At 40.5% G+C, this 21,871-nt stretch overlaps 1 protein-coding gene across 4 annotated transcripts in view; it reads right to left on the minus strand.

The window, feature by feature from the left end:
- Positions 1–21,871, minus strand: part of LOC125765574 (cyclin-dependent kinase 5 activator 1) — a 47,721-nt gene that overhangs the window by 23,842 nt on the left and 2,008 nt on the right. For all 4 annotated transcript variants that reach the window (XM_049430872.1, XM_049430871.1, XM_049430870.1 and 1 more), the window contains exon 2: positions 19,198–21,408. In XM_049430872.1, the coding sequence (XP_049286829.1) occupies positions 19,198–20,412 (1,215 nt within the window). In that variant the 5' untranslated portion in view covers positions 20,413–21,408. The remainder of the gene's footprint in view (positions 1–19,197; positions 21,409–21,871) is intronic.

Consider the following 21,871-nt stretch of genomic DNA (forward strand, 5'->3'; position numbering starts at 1 on the left):
AGCCTTTTTCTCCTGCCACCCTCATCTCAAGAAGCAGTGGGTCCACCCCTTTCACTCTTCAGAGATGTTGCTTTTCATAGAGCAGCTTTTGAGGCACTCGTGTCTGTACGATAAAATGTGACCGTGACAGTGGCAGCGTAATGGTAAGGACCTTGTAGTTTCTTGTTCATTCCCATATTAAACGGTGGCAGTGCAACAACAGCATCAGTAGCAGCAGTAGCAGGAAAGTTTAGGCATCATCTAAATGCTCACACGTGCCTGGAGCCTAGCCACAAACGATGACCTCAAGCGATGACACTCGGTGGCACCTCACTTCATAATCATAAATTTACATAATCACCAAAGTATGCTACTTTACCGTTTGCGTACAATGTGTGAGCGTGTCACGAGATATGAAACACGACAGGACGCCCGTGTGGCTGGGCCTCGAATGGTGAAAAAGACAAACTCTCCCGGATCAATCGATCGATAGTGTTTCCGCATCCGGTTCTACAACACATGGTGTTTGAAATGGTTTTTGCTACCAGCAAAAGAAATGATTCCATGTTCTGCCAGGCGTGGAAAAACTTTGCCATTGTCCTTTCCATCCCAAAAAGGGAGGCTGGAAAATGAACTTCTAAGCATAAGACAACACATGTAGGTGTTGAAAGTTTCCGAAAATCTATTTCATGTTCTTTGGCACCGTTGTCCACACGCATCAGAACATACACCGTTGTTCGAAACCACAGGATACCCAGTGTTGACACGAAAAGGGAAAATGTTAGAACATAAATGGCTGTTTTGGAAAACAAAGCCAAACGCACACAACGCAAGCTAACTTTTGGTCACATCCGGCGGAATGACGCACGGTAACATTGTCGGGAAGCTTCCGGTTGCGTTAAACCACGTCGGAATGTCGACAAAGACATTGACCATGCATTTTGTTATCGTCAAGGACATTCCGTAGGAAAATGTCCATCTTTGGCGAACCATCATTTCATGTAAGCTCCGTGCATGGGACGGATATTCTTCATTTAATTACACCATTCTCACCATACTGTCTACATGCAGGACATAGGGTCTCCAGGGCGGTAAAAGCTCTTGGTCAATGGCCGGATGTGGTTGATGGACTAAGGGAGAATACGGCAGTCATTTACTGTGTACCATCCGAGCAATGATATTGCACTCAAATCAGCTTCACGTAGCGTTGAACTTATGCAGAAATGCAAAGTTTATGAGTAATTTATTACGTTTACCAGAGAATATAGAAACAACCTTGATGTGAGCTATTTGAAACCCTAATTTTTGTATTATTGAACTGTAAATGCTCGATGCTTTGTAAAAAGAAATAAGAGGCTGTAACTTACCACAATGTGAAGATAAATAATATTTGGAAAAGCAAAATGGTTGATGTCTCTCACCTGAAATAAAGAAACAATAGATATAACATTATAAAACTGGGTATTATTTTTTTAAACATAAATAAAGTAAAATATTTAAAACAAAACAATGGTTATCAGGTTAGAAATTTGAAAACATTGAAGCGAGAGTTTTTTTTCACAATAACCATCGAAATTGCATAACCCTTATGGCCACAAACAATAAATTTATAATGTGCGAAATGCATTATTTGACCTCCGCTTTTGTTGAAGGCACATTAGAAATGAAGGTTGTGGTTCAATTTAGTCGTTCTGATTGAGGAAAATAAAGCACTTTATCCGCTATCAAGAAAATATGCTCACACACACAAAAAAAACACAACTGAACATTGCCTTAAGACCCTTAAGAAAGAAATCAAATAGCACGAAAGTTAGGAAAAACCGGCATGGATGGTGAGGGCACGTTGTTTTCGACGTGTTTGGAATATATTTGTGTTCATTGTTATTTATTTATGCCAAATATCGACCGGTTGGCTTCCGGCTTCACACACCATAACAGCACGGGGTGGGGGAAGGTAGGGTTAGTAGGGAGAGGGTTTGCAAATACGATTTCGGTGTCGGATTTTCGGGTCGCCAATCACATATCGCGTTTACCCTCTCCGGGCAATGGCGTAAGGGGTGAAATTCCGGCACACGGTAAAAGGAACGAGTGTGAACCCGGGAGCATAGTTACGTCTGTCAACTGTTTTGTGCCGGTCAACACTCGCGAGGGTGTGGTGCGCTAGAATCTTTTTTTCTTCTTCCCCATCGCATTCCATTCTTCGGTTGCCCGAAGGCGTTCGCTTATTTGTGAATTGTACCTCTCACCCCATTCTCATATGGAATCAGGCTGGCCCCCAAACACTTTGATGGTTGCCATCATCGTTTGTATTGTCGGTGTTTCGTTCCCAATCAGCTCGCTTAAAGGTTTGGCTTCGATTGAGTTTTGTGTGTTACAACCAACAACGATCCACGGTAACGGGCTGTTTTCTCGAGGGAAAATAAAATACCCACTCACCACGAGCCTGGTCACAAGTGGTGGAAAATCGGGTTGGAAACTTGCGTAGTCTATTTGAACATTCCGATGGTTCTGGGTTTTTGTTTTCCTCCACAAGCATCGATGAGTCACTACCCTGTCATGGACGAATATAAAAAAGAATGGAAAACAAAGCGAACGAAACAACGTGTCCACGTGCTGGATTGTGAAGCGCGAACCATTTTCTTTTGGGGCAGAACGTTTTTCCCGTCCACAAACAATCCACTAACACACGTATTGTCTTTTAGCCGTAACGTGTGCCTTTCGGAGGGTCGCTCCGTAGACGCTCGCCTCACGTGGCGTACGATTTTGTTGCGCAAATGATTCACCAGACACGAACACAGTGTGCCAATCGGACCGTATATTACCGGTTCGCTTTTTTTTTTTACTGCGATTGCACTTTGTGTACCATCGGACACGGTTGGATCAAAGTGGTTCGAGGGTGGAGAAATAGAAAGAAGACACGAGCGAAAAAAAAACAAAATCCCCAATCACATTCCGCAGCACGCATTTGACTACGTCGGCATTTCCGATTGACACATGCTTGTAGAGTAAGCAATTTGCATAGCGACTCACATTCGTTGTGTGTGAGTGATGTTGATGCACGTTTCGCAGAAATTCATGCTGAGGTTATACGATTCACAGACTAAATCCTGAAGATTGGTAATTTTCGTAAAGCGGAATGTAAAAATTGGAGCCTTTGGTATGTTTGTTTCCTTTTCGGTAAATAGAAGCCATTTGTAAAAGAGAAATTGTAAATAGCCACTTGTAACATAGTATATGGGTTACAGCGCTGACATAAAATATTTATTAAGTCAATTACAAATGTTTGTGATAATAGGTAACACGACGAGATGAGGCAGATGCAATGATTTGTTAGACATTTTTTGCTATTTGCAACATAACTTATTTATTAAGTTTCACAGTGATCTAATCCTAATGAAATGAAATCTGCAATCTTCAGTATATTAAGACGATCGCTGAGGTGGCCCTGAGGTCACTATAATTACGGATGGTTAAAGTAAGAAAACAAAGATTCATAGTGTCATAGTTCTAAACATTATTTGTTTATTTCTGCATGAAGGATAATAAATCCTTTTTTCACTAAAACAGACATTATGTTTTGCATACTCCAAGCCTTCGGGTTAGCATTGAATTCGACAGCTAAACAAATGACAGTGCTGCGTATTGCCCTAACGATCAAAAGGAGTAAAACAGGGTCGCCCTTCACTAGTTTCTGTTACGCCGTGAAGGTGACCGATTGAAGTCCTTGCTTTGCCAGAGCACTGCCCAGATACGGCCAAACATCTGAAGTCCTATTTCCGAAGTGGATTGGAATTGATTAGTGGGTCATTTATTTATCCGTCCGTTTGCAGATGGCGCGAAAAAGCGATTAAACCACCCTTGTCGCGTTGGTGTTTCGGGGAACGTCCAAACCGTTTTCCGAAATGCTTGTCACCAGTCGTTTCAGAAATCATGGTGGTTCATCGTTCATATTCCCAAAAAACCCAGTCAGTTGGTGGTATTTCAGCAAGGTGAGCAAATTAATTTAAAAAAAAACCCGTTCGGCTTTGTTCATGAGTACGGTTGCAAATTCAAGGCAATTGAATGTCGAACGGCACTTGAAGGTCCATCAAAAACTTGTCCAAAAATCATTTTTGATGTATTTTCCCCCCTCTGACGACCTTACGGCTTGCCGGTGCTGTATTCATTTTTCCTGTTTCAACATCGCCACTGCACATTGGGTGATTATATCGATTTTCGATTCCATTCGAGGCACAAACGGAAATGAAGCAAGTCAGCTTTTCTATATTCATCGTAGGCCCATTTTTTCCCGCTAAAGCTGTGAAAAATGTGCACGGTCGCCTGGCATTGGTCGCTGGTCGGTTGTGAATGCCAGCATTTCAATGTCACTGGTTGGGGTTATGTTGGGCGTGCTGACGTCAGGCATAGGAGCAACGTTGGTGGATGATGGTTGATAGTCACTCAATAGAGCGTAAAAATCGAATTCCAGGATGTTTGGAACTCACACACACGTGTTGAGAAAATGATGTCAAATGAAACTATAATCACATCTTCAAATATGAGATTTTTTTAAAGCTATTTCTATTTTCAATATAACGTTTTGTTGATAGAATAAAATAGTTTTTTATTCTTTTTTTATAAAAACCATTTAGTATTCCTTTAAACTCTTTCAACAACAGCACAATTTTTGAAAAATTGTCTGAGAGATTCACATCAAGTTATCCGAACAAAGCTGGGCAAATATTAGGTAGGACATTGAATGAGCGATAACGAACCATGTTTTATTCTACTGCATAATTTAAATAGTCTTCTATTTCAACCCACACAACTTGCAAAAAACTTAGTTCATTTGACGAGACGCTATGTTCCAAAAGTAGCAGCTGTTCGGACAAGCAACAATTGAAGTTTGATTAAATAAGAAATAAGGACCACCACTTCCACTGATGCCTTCTGTCTTGCGGTCTGTTATCATTGGCTGTGTTGAAAGTTTTTTTCCTCTTTGCAATGAAGGCGATTGTTCGTTTCGATCTCAACTTAGGGCAAAAACAAAATGTCCAAGATGATGAGATGAACCGTAGGAGAAATGTGGGAAGAAACTACGTCCGACAATCCCACACTTTTTTGACGCTGTTGATACTTCCAAACGGAGTTCTATCTCATTCGACAACGTCTTAGAACCAACAACCTTTTCCTTCCCGGTAGTTCCTTTTGTACTGCTCGCCTGTATTAATGTAATTCACGCTCGACCAGTGAACTTAGGCGATTCCTTTTGTGGAAGTAGAATTGAATAGTTTATTTTTAACTCAGTTACTTATTCATTGGTCCCTTAGCGGTGGAAGACAAGTTTATTTCATTGCACGACCACGGGCAGTAGAGAAACAACTTCTCCACCTGGGCTGTGCTGTGGGTTGGGTGGGGCTGTACATGCAACACAAATAAATGAAACTCTATTTCCACCAGTACCAGTCGTAAGCATTTTCATCAAGATATGAAACGATAAGCGACAGAAGTGCCGTCGGCAAGGATTGTAAAATGGTACTTTTGCTCTTGCTTTTTTTTATTTTCAAGCCTTGTGTACAGCTGAAACGAAGAATATGCAAACCATAAAACGGGCTGAAAAATAAATCTTAACAAACTCCGGGAGGATCGTCTACATCGTAATACCGCATGTATGATAGCTCGAAAGAAAGAAAAAAGGTAAAGTGAAGGAGACGCCTGGTAGCCGACAGTGTGAAACTGGCTGCGTACTGGTACGTTTAAGGTTTATTAGCGTAAACAATGGCCACATCCTTACCCCGAATGATCTATGTGAGCGTCAGTAAATGATAACCTCGGGTTTTACATTGTAATAATATATTAAACTCATCGCTAAAAGCATTCCCTTGGATAGGTATTAGAACGCAGCCACTTTAAATATGTAACGCCGCAATGTAGGCAATTTCGTGTTCGAACTAATTTATTTTCGAATTTTCTCCTTGAGTCTGAAACAAACAGTAAATAGCTATTTGGTACCCAGTTACTTTAGCAACATTCAACAAATGATTGATTCTTCCGACCGTTTCTCTTTCCCTTTTTTTCGATTCAACCCGGCAAGCAAACGTGTATCGAATTACGTCAAGTAATGTACCATGGTAACTTTCTTAGCCTACGCTCTCAAACACAAAATGAGTACACCGGGTTGTTGTTTTGCGTTGTTTTTCCTTCGAGCATGCCGCGTACAAGCTTTGCGTATTGCCAGCGCGTAAAGAAGCTCATCGTCAGCAAGCCATCGTTTCGCAGTACGCTTCATTGGTTTAATGTCAATAAAATTATCATTGACTCGTGAGCGTTTAAAGTTGAACCTCAATGCTTTTGGGGGTGTTGCTACAAGCAAGCAATGAAGGATGAAGCTTCATCGCCGGTAGAGTTATGCAATGTAATTTAAAATGAAAGCAAAAGTCAATAAACCCTACATGGGTGGAAGCTGAGTGACGGATGGTTATGAGATAAATCACATAAATGCTCGTGCTTCCTAATGAATGTTACGCGTAACATGACAAGCAAGGAAATGAAGCTGCGTGGAAAAGAGTTTTGATCGGAGGTTGGTAAATAAATACCGTGGCGGTAGTAAAATTTAGATACATGTGATATTAATAATGAAGCACTTAAATTTATATCACATACACATGCTTGTTGTGCATCATTATATTTTGACGGGGTATTTTTTCAAGCATTATACAATCGTTGATGAGGTCATGCTATTTTCCAGATGACAAGACGAGTTAAATTAATGGGCCGTCATACAGGGAAAAGACATCCGCGCCAGATCACATCCTTGCATATAGCAAATAAAACTGCAGTTGCTCGATATTTCATTCCAATTTGCATACCACGTGGGCAGTGAACGGCGACCTACCATTGCTCATGTGCACTCGTGTACTCGTTTGGAGAAGTACAAACAACCAGGACGATAAATCCACGTCCATCCATCTGAACATGGACAGGACTTATGGGACGGTAAAAGTATGTGATGGAGCAAACAAACTAAAAACCGGAGATACAGACACGATTTGTGCGGTTTTGGGAAATGATGTTATTTCAGAGCAACAAATTTTCATTCATAAATCGAAGCCAAAACTTGTGCGAGTAAATAAAATAAAGGATTTTATTTTTTTAAATTTTATTTCAAAAAAAAATCGTACAATCAAAATTCCCATTAATGTTACTGCACATGAATCAGTAGAAACCGAAACCCTTTTTCAACCAACGCATAAAAATTACCAACAGCAGCATGATTCGCCTGAAATGAATACTCGACGCATAATTTAAATCCTTTTTCACCATGCCCAACGCTACTCGACTTTCCACTCGACAATCGTGAGTACGGGGTTTTTCCTGTCGAAAGGAAGAAACGGAAGATACCCAAATGACACTTTACAGCACCAAACTGAGGTAATGGCACAATGAGGAGTTGTCTTATTTCCTGGATTATAGCACCTCATGCAAATCATTCCGTCCGAATGGGAACTCCGGTACGAGACTTGCTTTTATTTGACCTTTTTTTTTGTTCGTCCTAACGCTGAAACAAAAGGTTCACCGAAACGTTGAAAAAGGGGTCCCTCCTATCGACGAGTGGGCTCTTCAGCCAGGCGCGTCGACTTTTCATTGAAACACCTGTGAAGAGTAGGAAAATGGCTAAAAATGAGATCGCGTTCTGTAATTTGCAAACAGACAAAACAAAAACCCGACAGTACCTGGTGCGGTCCAGCTGGGTTAGGTTCACTGAACTCCTTGCAGATAATACACATAAAAAAAAAGAGAAAGGGTTTGCGACGAATGAGACAAATTGCTGACGTTTGTTTGTACACGGGACCCGAAACTAGTACGCACACCTCCACACATTCAGTCGATGAATAGTCGAAATCAATCCGACAATTTGCCTCCCTGCAGGGAAACGCAGACAGAAAGGCTCAATCTCATGAAAAAAAGAAAGAAGTTATTCTGCGAGCTAACTGAAGCGAACACAAATGCGGAAACAATGGTGTAACCCTTGCAGTTCAGCTTTCCTGAGACTGGCAAATGTGCAACTTTTGTAGGTTAGATTTAACGTCACGCTATTCCCGGTCCCGTGCATGGGATAGAGGAGTGTTTTCGGTGGAACATCAAGCAATCCTCACTGCAAAACCGTATGGCAAAGGATTTGCTGAGTAAAAACTTATCATCGAACCGTGAAATGATGGTGTCGCGTTGAAATATTGCCTACAACGCCTTCATCTGGGTTGCAACCACCGTGCAAAGGGGAATTTGTTTGAACTGTCTGGCTCGGGATAGCGTTCCCCCTTGGTAGAATCACCACAGTTCCTAGACGCAACCCAGCATGTCTGGTTAATCCAACCATTCGTCCTGCTTGCGTCAGCGTATGAAACAGGGAATAACAACAAAAAAAGGATTATTACTAGAGATTGCCTTTCCCGCCTAGGGAACCCTAGCGATGGAATTGACAACAGAACAGTAGCGAATGAGTTTGTCTCCATCCAGCGGATTTCTTGCTGCGACGAAACGAAAGGCCCAGACGCTACATTTAGCGTTGGATGTTCCATTTGTCTGGGTGCGAGGGTTCGAGTCCCGTGCACAAAACACACGCAAAGAACCTTAAAATTCCATTCACAAATCGTAGACGGTACCATCCAGCACTTCCGCTCTCATGCGTTCCAGTCAGTTCCGCCCTAAAGTTACACCCTTATCGCGATAGGGGATGTTTTTTTTGCAGTGAAATATTTTCTCCCTACGCACGCGTCACGTGCAGCAAAACCACATGCGTTCACGTGCAAACGCCGCAGGGCGTTCATTAGTGTGCGTTTAATGAATGCAAATGCATTCGCTCTGTGTGCGTGCATGAAGGCAAGTATGACTTTATCGATGAAAGCAAACAGTCTCGGAACTGAGGGGTTGATGATGTTTTTGACTGCTTTGCAAGGTGCAAATGAGCAACGTAATCTACGGGGGTGAATGTTGCGGATGGTTGATGTGGAATTTTTATTTTATGTACATCACACTTCGATGGTGAGAGGAGCAGCGGCACAGGACGAAGGAGTGGAAAGCAATTTTCTATCGTCGACAACTAGTCGACAAGATCGAGTGTAACAATGTTATGGCAGGACTTTATTTCGCTGCTAGAGAAGAGGCAGGGAAAGACATGAATTTCCCCTGGGAGGGAAAAATCGAAAGAAAACAGATGGTGCTGAAAACAGAACATGTCTAGCGGTTGAGGTTTTAAAATAAACATGTTCAAAAATATAAAGGATATTAATTTCTTTCAATTTTAAATGCAATTAAAAGAAATACGCACTACTGGAAACGCAATAAGCATTAAGATTCAGAAGATAGTAAACTAATGGGCTGTGTTTTGCCACCCGCTAGGGATTATAAACAGATCTGCGAAAATGTAATTGAATTTAAAGAAATTTTCTAACTAAACACTTTGGCGTGAATTGCATTACCAAAAGTAGAGGAATGCCTTGGAGAAGTGAACGATACGCGTAATGAATTGTTCCCTCAGGGCCAGGACGCTAAATGGACGAGGAAAAAGGCATCCAATCAAAGATGTAAGAGAGAGAAAAGACACTTAGCCCTAGAAGACATGTACCAGTACACATGTATAAAGCAGTTACCGATTGGAAAAGCAAAGCGATCTGTTGGAGGCCAATAAATGTAAACGACTTTAGAACGAAAAGTTTTTTTTTGCTGTGTTCCCTTTTTGCAGTTTGTGGTTTATTGTAGCACTTAGTGTTTTAAGGAAATTAAGCGTACAAACATTTAGGAGAATGCTTCAAAAAGTTCATACCAACACTTAGGGCTTAGTGGTACAACTTTCAAGTGGTGTTCTGAGATTTTTGAGCACAAACAAATTGTAATTGTAAGTAACAAATGTTTACAAACAAATTGAAAAAAGCTTTAGAGAAGTACTCTTTAAGTTAAAAATTATATTGTAAAATGTGTATTGAATATTACTTTGTAACAAAAATGAATATTCGTTTAGGAATCTTCAACTAAACCAGCAAAGATTACTTTGTATTAAAATTTTTAAAATGCACTAAAATTTAAAAATTTCTTCAAATATTTATTTCAAATATTCGACGGTATTTCACAGCTACCACTTCAAGCCACATATCCATGGCGTGCTGTAATTTAGTACATGCCATACCATGCAACACTGTACAACAGTTTCCGGTGCCCACAATCGCAATTGCCCACTCACGTAGTGCTAATGATAATTAGAGAGTGCACGCGAAACGAGCAACAAATTACTACCTCGAGACCCTCTAATGATGGCCGGCATCATCGAGAAGTCAATTTCCCAACAAGCTCGAGAAAGCCATCGGCCACGCTCTATCCCTTGGCGTATGTGAATTACTTTTATCGAGAAATGACCTCTCGCGTGCATGAGTAGGTGACATGCCGAATCAGGAGCAGTGCTGACGCAGCAAAGGATCCTGCATGGCAATGACCGTGCAGATATTTTATAGCGGCAGTTTCAAAACCGAAACACACGGAACTGAGAAAGCTCCAAAACATTCACATCATCCGGTAGAGGGTAGAGAAATAAAGTTTAATTAGTATTTGGGCTGCCATTTCCCTGGTGGTTAGGGGAGAGAACTAGTTCCAAATGTTTTCCATTCTTTAAATCTCCTTTTTGTTGGCTTTATCTCGTACCCGTACCGATGAACTTTAGCCAGCTCATCGTCAAGTGAGAGAGAATCTTTTGATTTTGTCCGGATCACCGGTGGTAAAAGCTTATCGCACAATATCTCGTTTCAAGGATCGATATAAACAATTTAACTCTTTTGCCCTCCGTTGCACACATTCTAGCCTAAAGTGGCTTCTGACATTTCTCGTTAGGTAACAAGCTTAAATGCGATAAAATCCTTGTCCAAAGTGCTTCAACGTTTTCTTCCGAGTGTTCGATTTGTTTCTGCATCTTGAAGGGTATCTTGTTTCGAATTGTAAAATAAGTTTGCTTGGTTAATAGTGGAACTAAAGCTTTTGCAATGCAGATCCCAAAGGATTTATAATTAGATTTACTGTGTAAATTCTTTTCCTAGAAAAGACTTTAAAAGATACGCGTGACAAAGCTATCTCGTGCTTGTAGCAGAGCTCCAGTAGTTTGTTCACGTGATTGAACTAGGAAACCGTGGTTTGGTTGTCCTGTTTTGTACAGAATGTACCGTAGTTTGATGGAAATTGATTTTTCGTTGCCAACGATTTTGAGATATGTATTGAAGTTGTTTGTGAATTGTTATGTTTCACGATGCAACGAGGAACATTAATTCATATATCATATTATCTTCTAAAGTTTTGGCATATTTTTAAAAATGATGTTATCTTTTCGATTTCTCATATCCACAAGAAATATTTATTGGATAGATAGTTAACATTTGGAATCTTTAATACAAAATTTAAAAACCTAAACAATATGTCTCTTTTTTGATTAAAAATATTTCTTTCAACGTTGCTCAGATATTTTTGTATAGTTAGTGATTTATACAGACGGTAGTAGACTCGGTTCAAAGTGCCTTCAAAGCTACAACTAGCAGTGACTCCAAAAAATATAATGTTACAACATGCATTGATGTGTTGTCGTTAACTTAAACCTTATGTTGCAAAAATGTGGCCTATAACTGATTAGCTTTAGATGAGAGTTAATCTCTTCCTGCTGAAGAAGTTAAAAATAATGGCTCCCTCCAATCAGCGCTAAACTCGACAAAACCCAGCGAGGCGTGCATCAATTATTCTGAAGCAACCTCTAACAAGGACGTTCGCACAAAATCAAACCGAAGGGCAACGATTAGCTCTCGTCTAGCTGGTATACCCATCCGTAAACCGGATATCAGCTCCAAACGCGTAAACCGTGCTTTTGCTGGAAAAACAGTGTCCAAACACAACGCCCGCGACCCATTCCCATTCAACCGGATAATGAGTCGTGAACATAAAATGAGCGATTTTATCTTCCCAGTTTTGGAGGTACCAATACCAGCATCTTCGCGTACAGCCAACCCAATCTGATAGGGCAAGTAACTAAACGAAGAAAAGGCAAAACTGGATTTTGGTTTTTGGGAATAAAGCAAAAGTCTTCTTCCTTACGTTGATGGCTTATTTACATTTTTGCGAGTTACTACAAAATGTTTGAGGTGTTGCCGACATGGTTCACGATGTTCCTGTTGTTCTACTTCCGTTCTTGTGTTTGTGTGCCAGAATTGAAAGAAAATACGGCCGACGATGGTGCCCAGAGAATTTCAGGAGCTACAAGAAGGTTTAAGATTTTCAGTCAATTCTTCTCCGTTGGTTCTTTAGCTTTTCGCTCACCAGGATGGTCCCGAATCCATCATCACCGATCCGTGGATGACATGAAAATTAGCTGGGTTGGGCAATATCCCAACCGTTCGTTCCGAGCTTCATTGACGGTGTCCTAGAATGGACGGATAATGGCTCAAGCTTTTTTTTGGGGGTTATCGGAGGCACACGATATGATGAGATTTCGGGGTCACAGAACAAAAGACGATGATCTATCGTCAAGTTGGGAGCTGAGGTTGTAAAGAATGTGTTTTTTTGTTGTTGTTAGTTATTCATTTCGCCTGAGGTTATGTATATCGCACCGCACTTATCCTGTTGGGTCATCTTGTTGAACCAGATTGTAAATTTAGCTTTTGAACCATCAATGTCAAATGGGATAAAATTGGGATCGGATTTGTATCAGCAGTTTGTTGTAGAGAGCAACTTTTTTTGTATTTTATTATCCACCTGAAGTCTCGTTTAACTTGTATCAACAAGAATAGTAAATAAAATAAAATTCTTTTGAAAGAACATGTTGCAAAGTAAAACGAAGTATTTTTTTATTCCTATTGCTCACTCTCAGGATACAAGTTTTATAATCGGTCAAAGTTGAAACACAACTTGCCACTGCCTGGCTGCGACGATTTTCCATTCCATCAACGGTTTGGCTGTCAATGCTGACGGTCGCAAATTACAAAGTTCAACAATTTTGATTTATTGCGACACTAACAGCTGAATCAACAGTTCCAATTGAGGCACTTGGACTGTAGACCCCGCAGCAAAAAAGGGAATTCTTTTATTTTCTTTGTCCACCTCCTCTCATCTCCTCTCGCTGGGAGTGCTTGGGAAGCAAAATATACGCAAGTACATAACCCGCAGGTTCAACGTGAAGTAGCGACTGGAGAACCATTTATCACTCTCAAGACCGGCAACTGCGTTTCGGAGACGCCATAAAACGATAATGATTATTTATAAATACATCCGAAAAAACTCAATTCGTACACCATTCTTCCACAGTTTCGTCCTGATTCACAAAACCTCAACGAGTGGATACACAAACAAGCTCCCCAAAACAAGCGGGTGGCCTCGGTTCGGAGCATTCGATTGTGAAATCGATATGCAATGGAACGGCCGTACGGAAAAGGTCAGACCAACCATCACGCCATGGCAGCCGTAAGGAATCATGAGTGTCCCCATGGAGGTTGACGCCAGTTCCCAGAGTTGGTGAAGTGTTGAATAAAAATAGCGTCAAAAAGCATTGTAATGAAAAAGAAATAAAACTCTCCTGCCCTCGTCACATTTCCCAACACCAAGGGTATTGTGTTACTGTGCTGAAATGGCCACGACCAGGATAAAAACAGAGCAGTTCGTAGGGAAACGAGCAATAAAGTAATTACTTGTTTTGTCGGTGTTTTAGTTTTTTTGTGACCATCCAACCATTATGAGTTATGAAACTAATGGTTTTCTACTAAAACGAGTGCATAATATATCGGTATAAGGATTAATCTTACCAATACGGGATAACTGTACTCACAAATTCATTTGTATGAATCTTTGTTTTGGTGTTTGTAATTTATATTTAATGCAAAACGAAACAATCAATTCGATTCTTTTTCTGTTGATGGTACGTTTTCATCAATGTGTGAAGTCGTTGTAGGATAGTTTAATTGTTAAATGCACCGAATTGTCGTAGATTAAATCTATTTTTAGCCTGTCCGTCATCACAAACATAATAAAATGTATGAATATGTTTGAAAAATAAGTCTATTACGACAGACATGAAGAAAAATGGAGGTAATTTCAGGGTCTACTAGTTGCTGCAAAACACAAAAACGGTTCCATTTTAGCGCAACAAGCAGCCAATATCATCGAAAATCTAATAGAAAATTAAATATTTAGTAAAAACAGCTCAAGAATAATGATTCAATAAATCATATTCAACTATTTCATTGCGAGCAAAACATGGTTTTTTAAAATACGAAAAATATAAATATAAATAAACAAAACGGGTGGTATGTGTAATAAATGGCGACGGTTCCACAAGACAGGACTAGGTATTAAATCCCATCCAGACCGTCCCCGTAGCTATCCGGATACATAATAAAAATAAATCTAGTAAGCCAGAAGTGGCCGACATGTCCTTAGACGTCATTAACGCAAGAAGAGAGTAACAAAAATAAAATCACCGTTCACATTATTTTTATTCAAAAAATTCATTGAGAATATTTCGTTATTAGGTATTAAATTTTGAGAAATTTTGAATAATCAAATTATCATCATTTTTTATTTTATTTTAAATTTTTGAAATCGAATCAGGTGCAAAATAAAATAGGTAATTCACGGGCTGAAAACAAAAATTAAATCTACCACAATAGTGACACATTTACTTATCATTTAAGCCAGATGTGCTGGTGATATAACCTCAGTGTAAGGTTTCCCATCTTATCCTTGAAAACGTGGTAAAAATGTATAATTATACATCTATACTTCAAAGTGTTCAGCTACAAGTACGTTCGCAAACAAAACTTTGCCAAGTTTTGTTTGTTTACACCTGTTTACCTTCGATGGGACTATAGCAAGAAGTTAAATGTAAACCACCGCCACGTGAATCATTTCGTTTCATGTAAAAAGTGGAATAATATACTTTGTTTTTCACCTTGTTGCTACTATTTATGTTGCATGTTTTACCGGCCAAAATAAATAATCATAAAACAATCAAATGAACCTTCCACAGCATTATGTTATCATCGTTTTCAAAGTGTTTGAATGCCGTTTCGAGCTCACATGATTTTATTTATTAAAGCTTTAAGTTAGTAACTACCAAAGCGACAAAACCATAATGGATAAACAATGAATTTTTATCTTATTTAAAAAAAAAAAAAATTGTATAACATGAACCTTAATATTGTATAAACTTGTTTGGTAGGCATTCAAGTTGTGATTGTCATGGTTTATCAGTTGGTAACGGCAACACGCGTTTGTACTAATGCCACCGGGATAAATACCGTCCATCGGTCAGATTCACATTCAACCCACAAACCACACACGCACACATCGAAATAGTGATGTATTTTCTAATTTCCATATTTTACAACGCACCACATAACGTTGTTTGCACGCTTACTTTGCATCGCTACTGCGCAGGTGTTTAGTGTTCCGTTCGGGGCTATAAATAAACAAGAGACACCACATATACACACCGTGCCGACAGGATGATACCGAGCTCGGAGCTAGGACGCTAAGAACCCAAGGCAAGGAACGCCAAACGGTAGAAGAAAATGGAAAATCTATCTGTTTATCGCCTTCACCTTCATGTACCAACTCACTTCAAACCATCAATCGGCAAAGGAATGGAAGAATGGTGGAATGGCTCATGCTAAGCACTGGCTGACGTACGATTACTTTGTGCAAATGATGCTGATGTATCGAACATGGGCCCCCTGTTCATGTGAGCACATGAATATTGCAACGCGTCGAGAGTCAGCGTTCTTGGCGAGTGGTGGTAAGTGGTTGACGATGGTAAGAGGACAGGGGAAACGAAAGGAACCGGTACGACGAATGGATCAGACGTTCGATGCATATCAAGTGCGAGGATCCATCATACGTGGAACATGGTACAACGGTGTGAAAAAGGACTCCAACCCAAGAACCGTATGGTGGGTGGTGGAGACGTTTGAACGAAACGTCGGAACGGAAATTCAAAATGCTCTATCGTTCCATCAATTGTAACCTATGAATAGATTTTACAGCACTCGATACGGCGTCATTGATGCTTTCACTTGTCGTTATGTTTATGTGTGCTTCTCCTTTTTCTATTTTTGTTTTATTCTATTTACACAAATGTTTCCTTTTTTCTGTACTGATAGTAGTAGTAGTAGTAACATTATTTATGAAAAACATTTTACAAGAACATGCAAATGTACTTTTGAAAGATGTAATTAAATTTTTATACAAAGTTGCTAATAAAAGTCACATTCTCAATGCGATTATATTCCCTTTTCTAGCAAACGATAAATCGATCCGGCATGTGCATGGTTTATCGAGTACGTCCTCAAGCGTGGAAGCACAAATCAGGTTAATGGCGTCTAGGTTGTGAGCCGCCCTGTATCGAACATTGAAAGTGGATTCGTTGAGCACGTTGCACCACGCATGGACGATTTGGAGAAAATGTGACCAAACAGGGATGGGTACGAACCCCACGACGGAATAGGTAGCAATCACTTCAGACGACTTTTACTTTACAGATCGTGCACGTTCCCTCCTTCGGTTTGGCTTGTGGTAAGGTGATTTTCCGACCACAACACTATGTAAAAATTAAACGTGACAAGAGTGCGAGTCCACAATCCACAATTTGTGCATCATTTGATCGTAATTTTTTTATACAATTTTGATCTGCTTTAAAGGATATTGAAATCTTTTTCTGTCTCATTTTGACTCATATTAAGAAATTATATTGTAATACGGAAAAAGCTGTATTTTTTTATTATTCATTTAGAACGGTCTGGCCGTATTAAAGGAAAAGTATTATGAAATATTAATAATTAAATAATAATAGGAAAAAGTGTACATATTCTGTTAATTATTGCATGTTATTAATTATTCCTGTTGCATGTACAAACATGTTTAAAAATTTATGTATGCAACCTAACGATGCACATTGCTTTATCGTAATGTGTTCTTCCCTCTTGATAAGGGGGGAGATAAATTTGCATACCGATGTCAATGTCACATCGTTAACAATTCATGCTCATTATGGGGCCACCATTGTAATAAACAGTGGAAAAGAAAGAAAACAAACCAATTCAGAAATTATTTCAGTGATAACAAAGTCCTTTTTGAGCATACGGCTAAATAAAGCTGTCTATTGTTTTGTACATTGGCTGCTCCTTCCCGAGATAGTATCAATGTCATTGCTATCACCTGGTAATGGAACACCCATTAAGCAAAGGTAAAACCGTCTGCGAAGATAATGAAATATTCAACGTGAAGGAACAATAAAAAACTGACGTTCCAAAGCACTATAAATAAGTGTGTCTTGTTCGGGAGCAATTGAAAATGTATTAATTCTGATTTTTCCTTTCCCATGTCTAGCACGCTAATTGGAGCTGAATCGATTCTGTTCCATTTAATTTGCTTCAAAAAAAAACCCGGACCACCCTATAAAAATGACATGTTTTTTCCATCACATTACGAAAGTGTATTAAAAATAACTTAACAATATATTGCCATTGAAAGAGCGAGGCAAACAAATGAAATATATTACATTGCAAAATTTCACCTCAGTACGAACGCGTAAGGAGAAAAAAGGTTCTTTTCGTTGGTCTGTCAAATTGTTTTGCAAAACCGTGGGGTTTTTTTGGTAAACTTTGCTGTGGCTTAAATAAACCAACCTTCTTCATATCCATCCCGTCAAACTTGTGTGCATGGGACAGACACACCAAAGGCCGGCTTCAGTTGGATGTTTCTTGCTGCGAGCAGATCCTTAGAAAATAGGAAAGTTATGTTTCAATCTCGAATGTAACAACAAGCGACTGAGCGTATTGCTCTTTGCTCGGCTTGTAGTAATAATGTTTGCAGATGAAAATTAAATTACACGCTGACACAAATTCATGAACTTTACTTTGATTTCATTTAATTTTAGTTCAGATTAATTATCAACAAAACGGGTTGGCCGTTGTAAAAGCGCCTGTGGTAAAGGTTATTCTATTTTAATAAAGTTGTTTAGTAAAGGACAACGTAAAATACAGAAGGTGACTTGAATCAAGAAATTCTAGGTACTACATCAACAATACAACGAACCGCATAAGGTCGCATAATTCCTTCTTGATTCAAAGGTCATTTATGTAGCCGCGTTAATGGAAAGACATTTTAAGACCGATTCGGTCGTGTTAACATAACCATTGCAATAGTTACAAGATAAGATATTGTTGTAAGCTTCTTCCAGTCAACATTGTTTTGGGTCCGAATTTACAGGGAATTTACTCTGAGATATACTCATTCAAGTATGTCTAGTGGCACCAAATTGTGTTTTCTGTCACTGTGTGTTAAACACATGGGTATATTTTGACAGATTAAATTGTTTACTATTTATATGGAAAACGTACACTTAGTGTTCAGTTCAGTTTTCTAATATATCTACTACAATGAATTGAAGTCGCGAACAAGTAAAAATCTTGCATTTGCGAGATTTGATAAGGATCCGGATTCCAGCGGTGATAAAAGTGGCAATGGAACGTGTCCGGTGGAAACCAGCTCGCTTGGGAAGAAAAATGACGCGTCAAATGAATATGTGCCATTCAGAGCATCCTGAAAAAGGACCTTGGTTACATAAATCATGGTTAAACCAGTAAAAATATTACCAACAAGCTGATCAGATCTCGCATCCTGCGAATGACGCACCCAACCCACAACTTAATCTTTTCGGACGAAAAACAGCTCACTCTGGAGGCATCCATGAATAAGCAGAATTACGTGTATCGGGTTTATTCGGGATATACCAGCGGAGAGAAGACCAGCAGTCGAGCGGTATGAAAGTTGGAAAGTTGCGTGACGTCAAACATTTAAATTTGGACGTATTCAAGAGACGATTGTTTAAGATATGTTAAGCCCGTTATCAATTGCAAAGGTGAAAAATTTGAAATAAATTAAGTGAAATACAAGTTTAGTACTACTGAAAGATGTTATTTAAATCGATCAAACCTGGTTTCAATTATACTACATAAACAAAGCGCATCTTCTACGATGCCACCCTGTAGATCTTTTAACTAAAAAGAACCTTAATCCAATGTGCTCTAACCTTGGAGGCTTCATCGCTTATTTCGAGGTATTAATTAAAATTCATCCAAAAATTAAACTATAAATTTGGCGAGTTAAATAGATATATTGCTAAGAAAATGCTCGCAAAAACAACTCATTTTCCATCCTACCTACCTGAATGACAGTTTTCCTAGGCCCGTGTCCATGGTGCAGCTGTTGGGCCATCGGGATGTTATGCTGCTGGTTTACGATCGGTTGCAGTGGCATTGGCAGCTGTAGCGGAAGTTTCTGTGCCAGCTTGTCCGGTTGCGATAGCGGGTTCGTGTTGTTGGCTCGCACGAGATCCAGCGCCAGCAGCGCTTTCGGACCACGTGGAGTAAAATAGACCGCCTGTTGCTGTTGCTGCTGCTGCTGCTGCTGAGCCACCACCAGCTGGCCATGTTGCTGGTGCAGGTGATGTTGCTGCTGTGACTGCTGATTAGCAAGGCCTAAGGTGGCGCCGGATGCTCCCAACCCCACCACGGACTGGGATCCCGCACCGGAGCTCTGTTGCCCGGCTACGCCCGATCCGGACTGGCTCAGCACGATCGTGGCCGGTTGCTGTTGCTGCTGCTGCAACTGCTGGCTGCTGATCGTTTGCGTGAACGATTGGGACTGCTGCAGGTTTTTGTTTTTGTCCAGCAGCGGATGAATCGTGTCGGTAAGGGGCGTCCGGAAGCTGGTAGCCGTTGCCAGGTTGGCCGATTTGTTCTTGTTGTTGTCTAGCTTCTTCTTGCCATGGGATGCCGCCAGTCGCTTCCACGAGAGCGCATTGATGAAGAGGGAGTGCTTCTTCAAGTTCTTCTCGAGCGCATTCTTTTCGGACAGGATGCGCGCACTGTCCGCGCTGTTGTTGTTGTTGTTGTTCCGCTCCTGTATGCTATTGCCGTTGTTGTTATTGCCACCGCTGATGTTGTTGTTGATGTTGTTAATGTTTGCACTGCCGCTAATGATGTTGTTTTGGTGCGTTTGCTGCAACAGCAGCAGGTTGTTGCTGGTGTTGTTGTTGTTGTTGTTGTTGCTATGGTTATTATTACCCGCACCGGCATTGTTGTTACCATGGGAGCCAAGAAGGTTCGCGCTGCTGCTATTATTGTTCTTGCAGTCATCCTTGCTCATGTTAAGCCCATGGCTGTTGTTGTTGTTGTTGTTGTTAGGCACCGTTTGTATCAGGTTCGGCGGTTTCGTTTGCGCGCTCTCGCGATTCTTCGCATTGTTCAGCTGCTCGTACGAGTAGTTGTTGAGCGGAAAGTCGGCCGAGTTGGAGGAGGACAGCGTGCCGGCACTGTGATGGTGCGTCGAGTAGATGGGTCGACGCTCCCGGGGGCTAAAGCTCAGTACCGTGCCCATGATGGTTCCGTTGCTTCCCTACCGTTCGTTCGGGCACCTTTAGTATTTGTGGGATTTTTTTCCACGCTTCTTACTTTCGTTCCCTCTAACGGCTTGGCCAGAGAGTGAAAATAAGATTTCTCGCAGAAGATGAACGGGATCAATGGGATGATTTCCGTTCGTATTTTATTTTATACAAAACAATTATATTGGTCCTTTGGCGAAGGCTTGTTCAAGTGCTGTGTCTTCTGTGTGGGCCGTAATAAAATCTTCTCGGCTAGCTTTAGGTGAGTAATAATCTCGCTATCGGTTTTATCCTACGTTCTTCTGTCCCACAGGGAGTTGCCCACAAAAAGGACAGAGGGAAATTTTCACACGTCCTCTAGTGTGGATGGCGTTTTCCTTCCTGATTACGTAGTTACCGTTCGATGTGTGCGTACTACACCCGTGTTCACCCCGAAAAGGATCACGTGCGTTCGCTTGTGTTGGTACACGTATTGTTATGCCGTGCCGTGTGTATTATTCACTGATGGCGATTCCGATTACGTACTTGCTTCGTTTCGTTTCGTCGAATCCGCTCCACCATTCCATTCATAAAGGACGAAAATGCTCCGCTTCGTCGCACTCACACGCGCACTAGCGCAAACACATTCGCCACCCCTTGACCGCGTACGTACCTTTTTTCCCGCGAATCGGAGAAAAAAAATTCCCGCACTCCGAACCACGGCACATTCGTTCTTTGCTTCCGTTTCTTTTTTTAACTGCACAGCCCAATGGTTGTTCTCATCGAAATGGGACGAAGCACGGGGCACAAACTATCGTACGTTAGCTTCTCTTCATTCCCAAGTACAATCCACTCGCATAAAGTTTTGCTTTATTTGCTCTTGCTTTCAATGGAAAAACATATCAACATTTCACTGCATTATCGTTATCAAGCTGCACACCAACACCACAACCACGAAATGGAAACGAATGTTTTCGTTCAAAACAAGAGAAGTAGATGAAACGATGCAAATCCTGTTAAGCGTAATAAATAGAACAAAAGAATATAGTTTCACGAAATAATCATTCGGCACTTAATCACTATATGGCAACTTTTAATCCAAATATTAGTATTGAAGATATTTCTCGAACCATTTTCGAACTTTCCATTTGCAACACACCATTGATGGTTTACATATTTTAAAGCCCCGGGCCTTGTTGTCTTTCATTGATATGCATTTTTTCTTCTATGTACCTCTCGACAGGCACACCACATCCACACATACACTTGCAAATAAAGGAGTGATATGTCCTGTGTCAGGATGATGCGAAAAATTCCCCACCTAGCTCCCCGGGAGGACACGGGGGGACCTATTTCTCGTGATAGAACAGGGAACTCACTAACACACACATACACGTGAATATTCGCACACGCTTAATGTTGCTGCCTGCTGGGAAATTGTGCTCCCCATTTCGAAGCAACCAAAATCTGTTCCCG

Source organism: Anopheles funestus, chromosome 2RL (assembly GCF_943734845.2).
Source record: "Anopheles funestus chromosome 2RL, idAnoFuneDA-416_04, whole genome shotgun sequence".
NCBI classification, from domain to species: Eukaryota; Metazoa; Arthropoda; class Insecta; order Diptera; family Culicidae; genus Anopheles; species Anopheles funestus.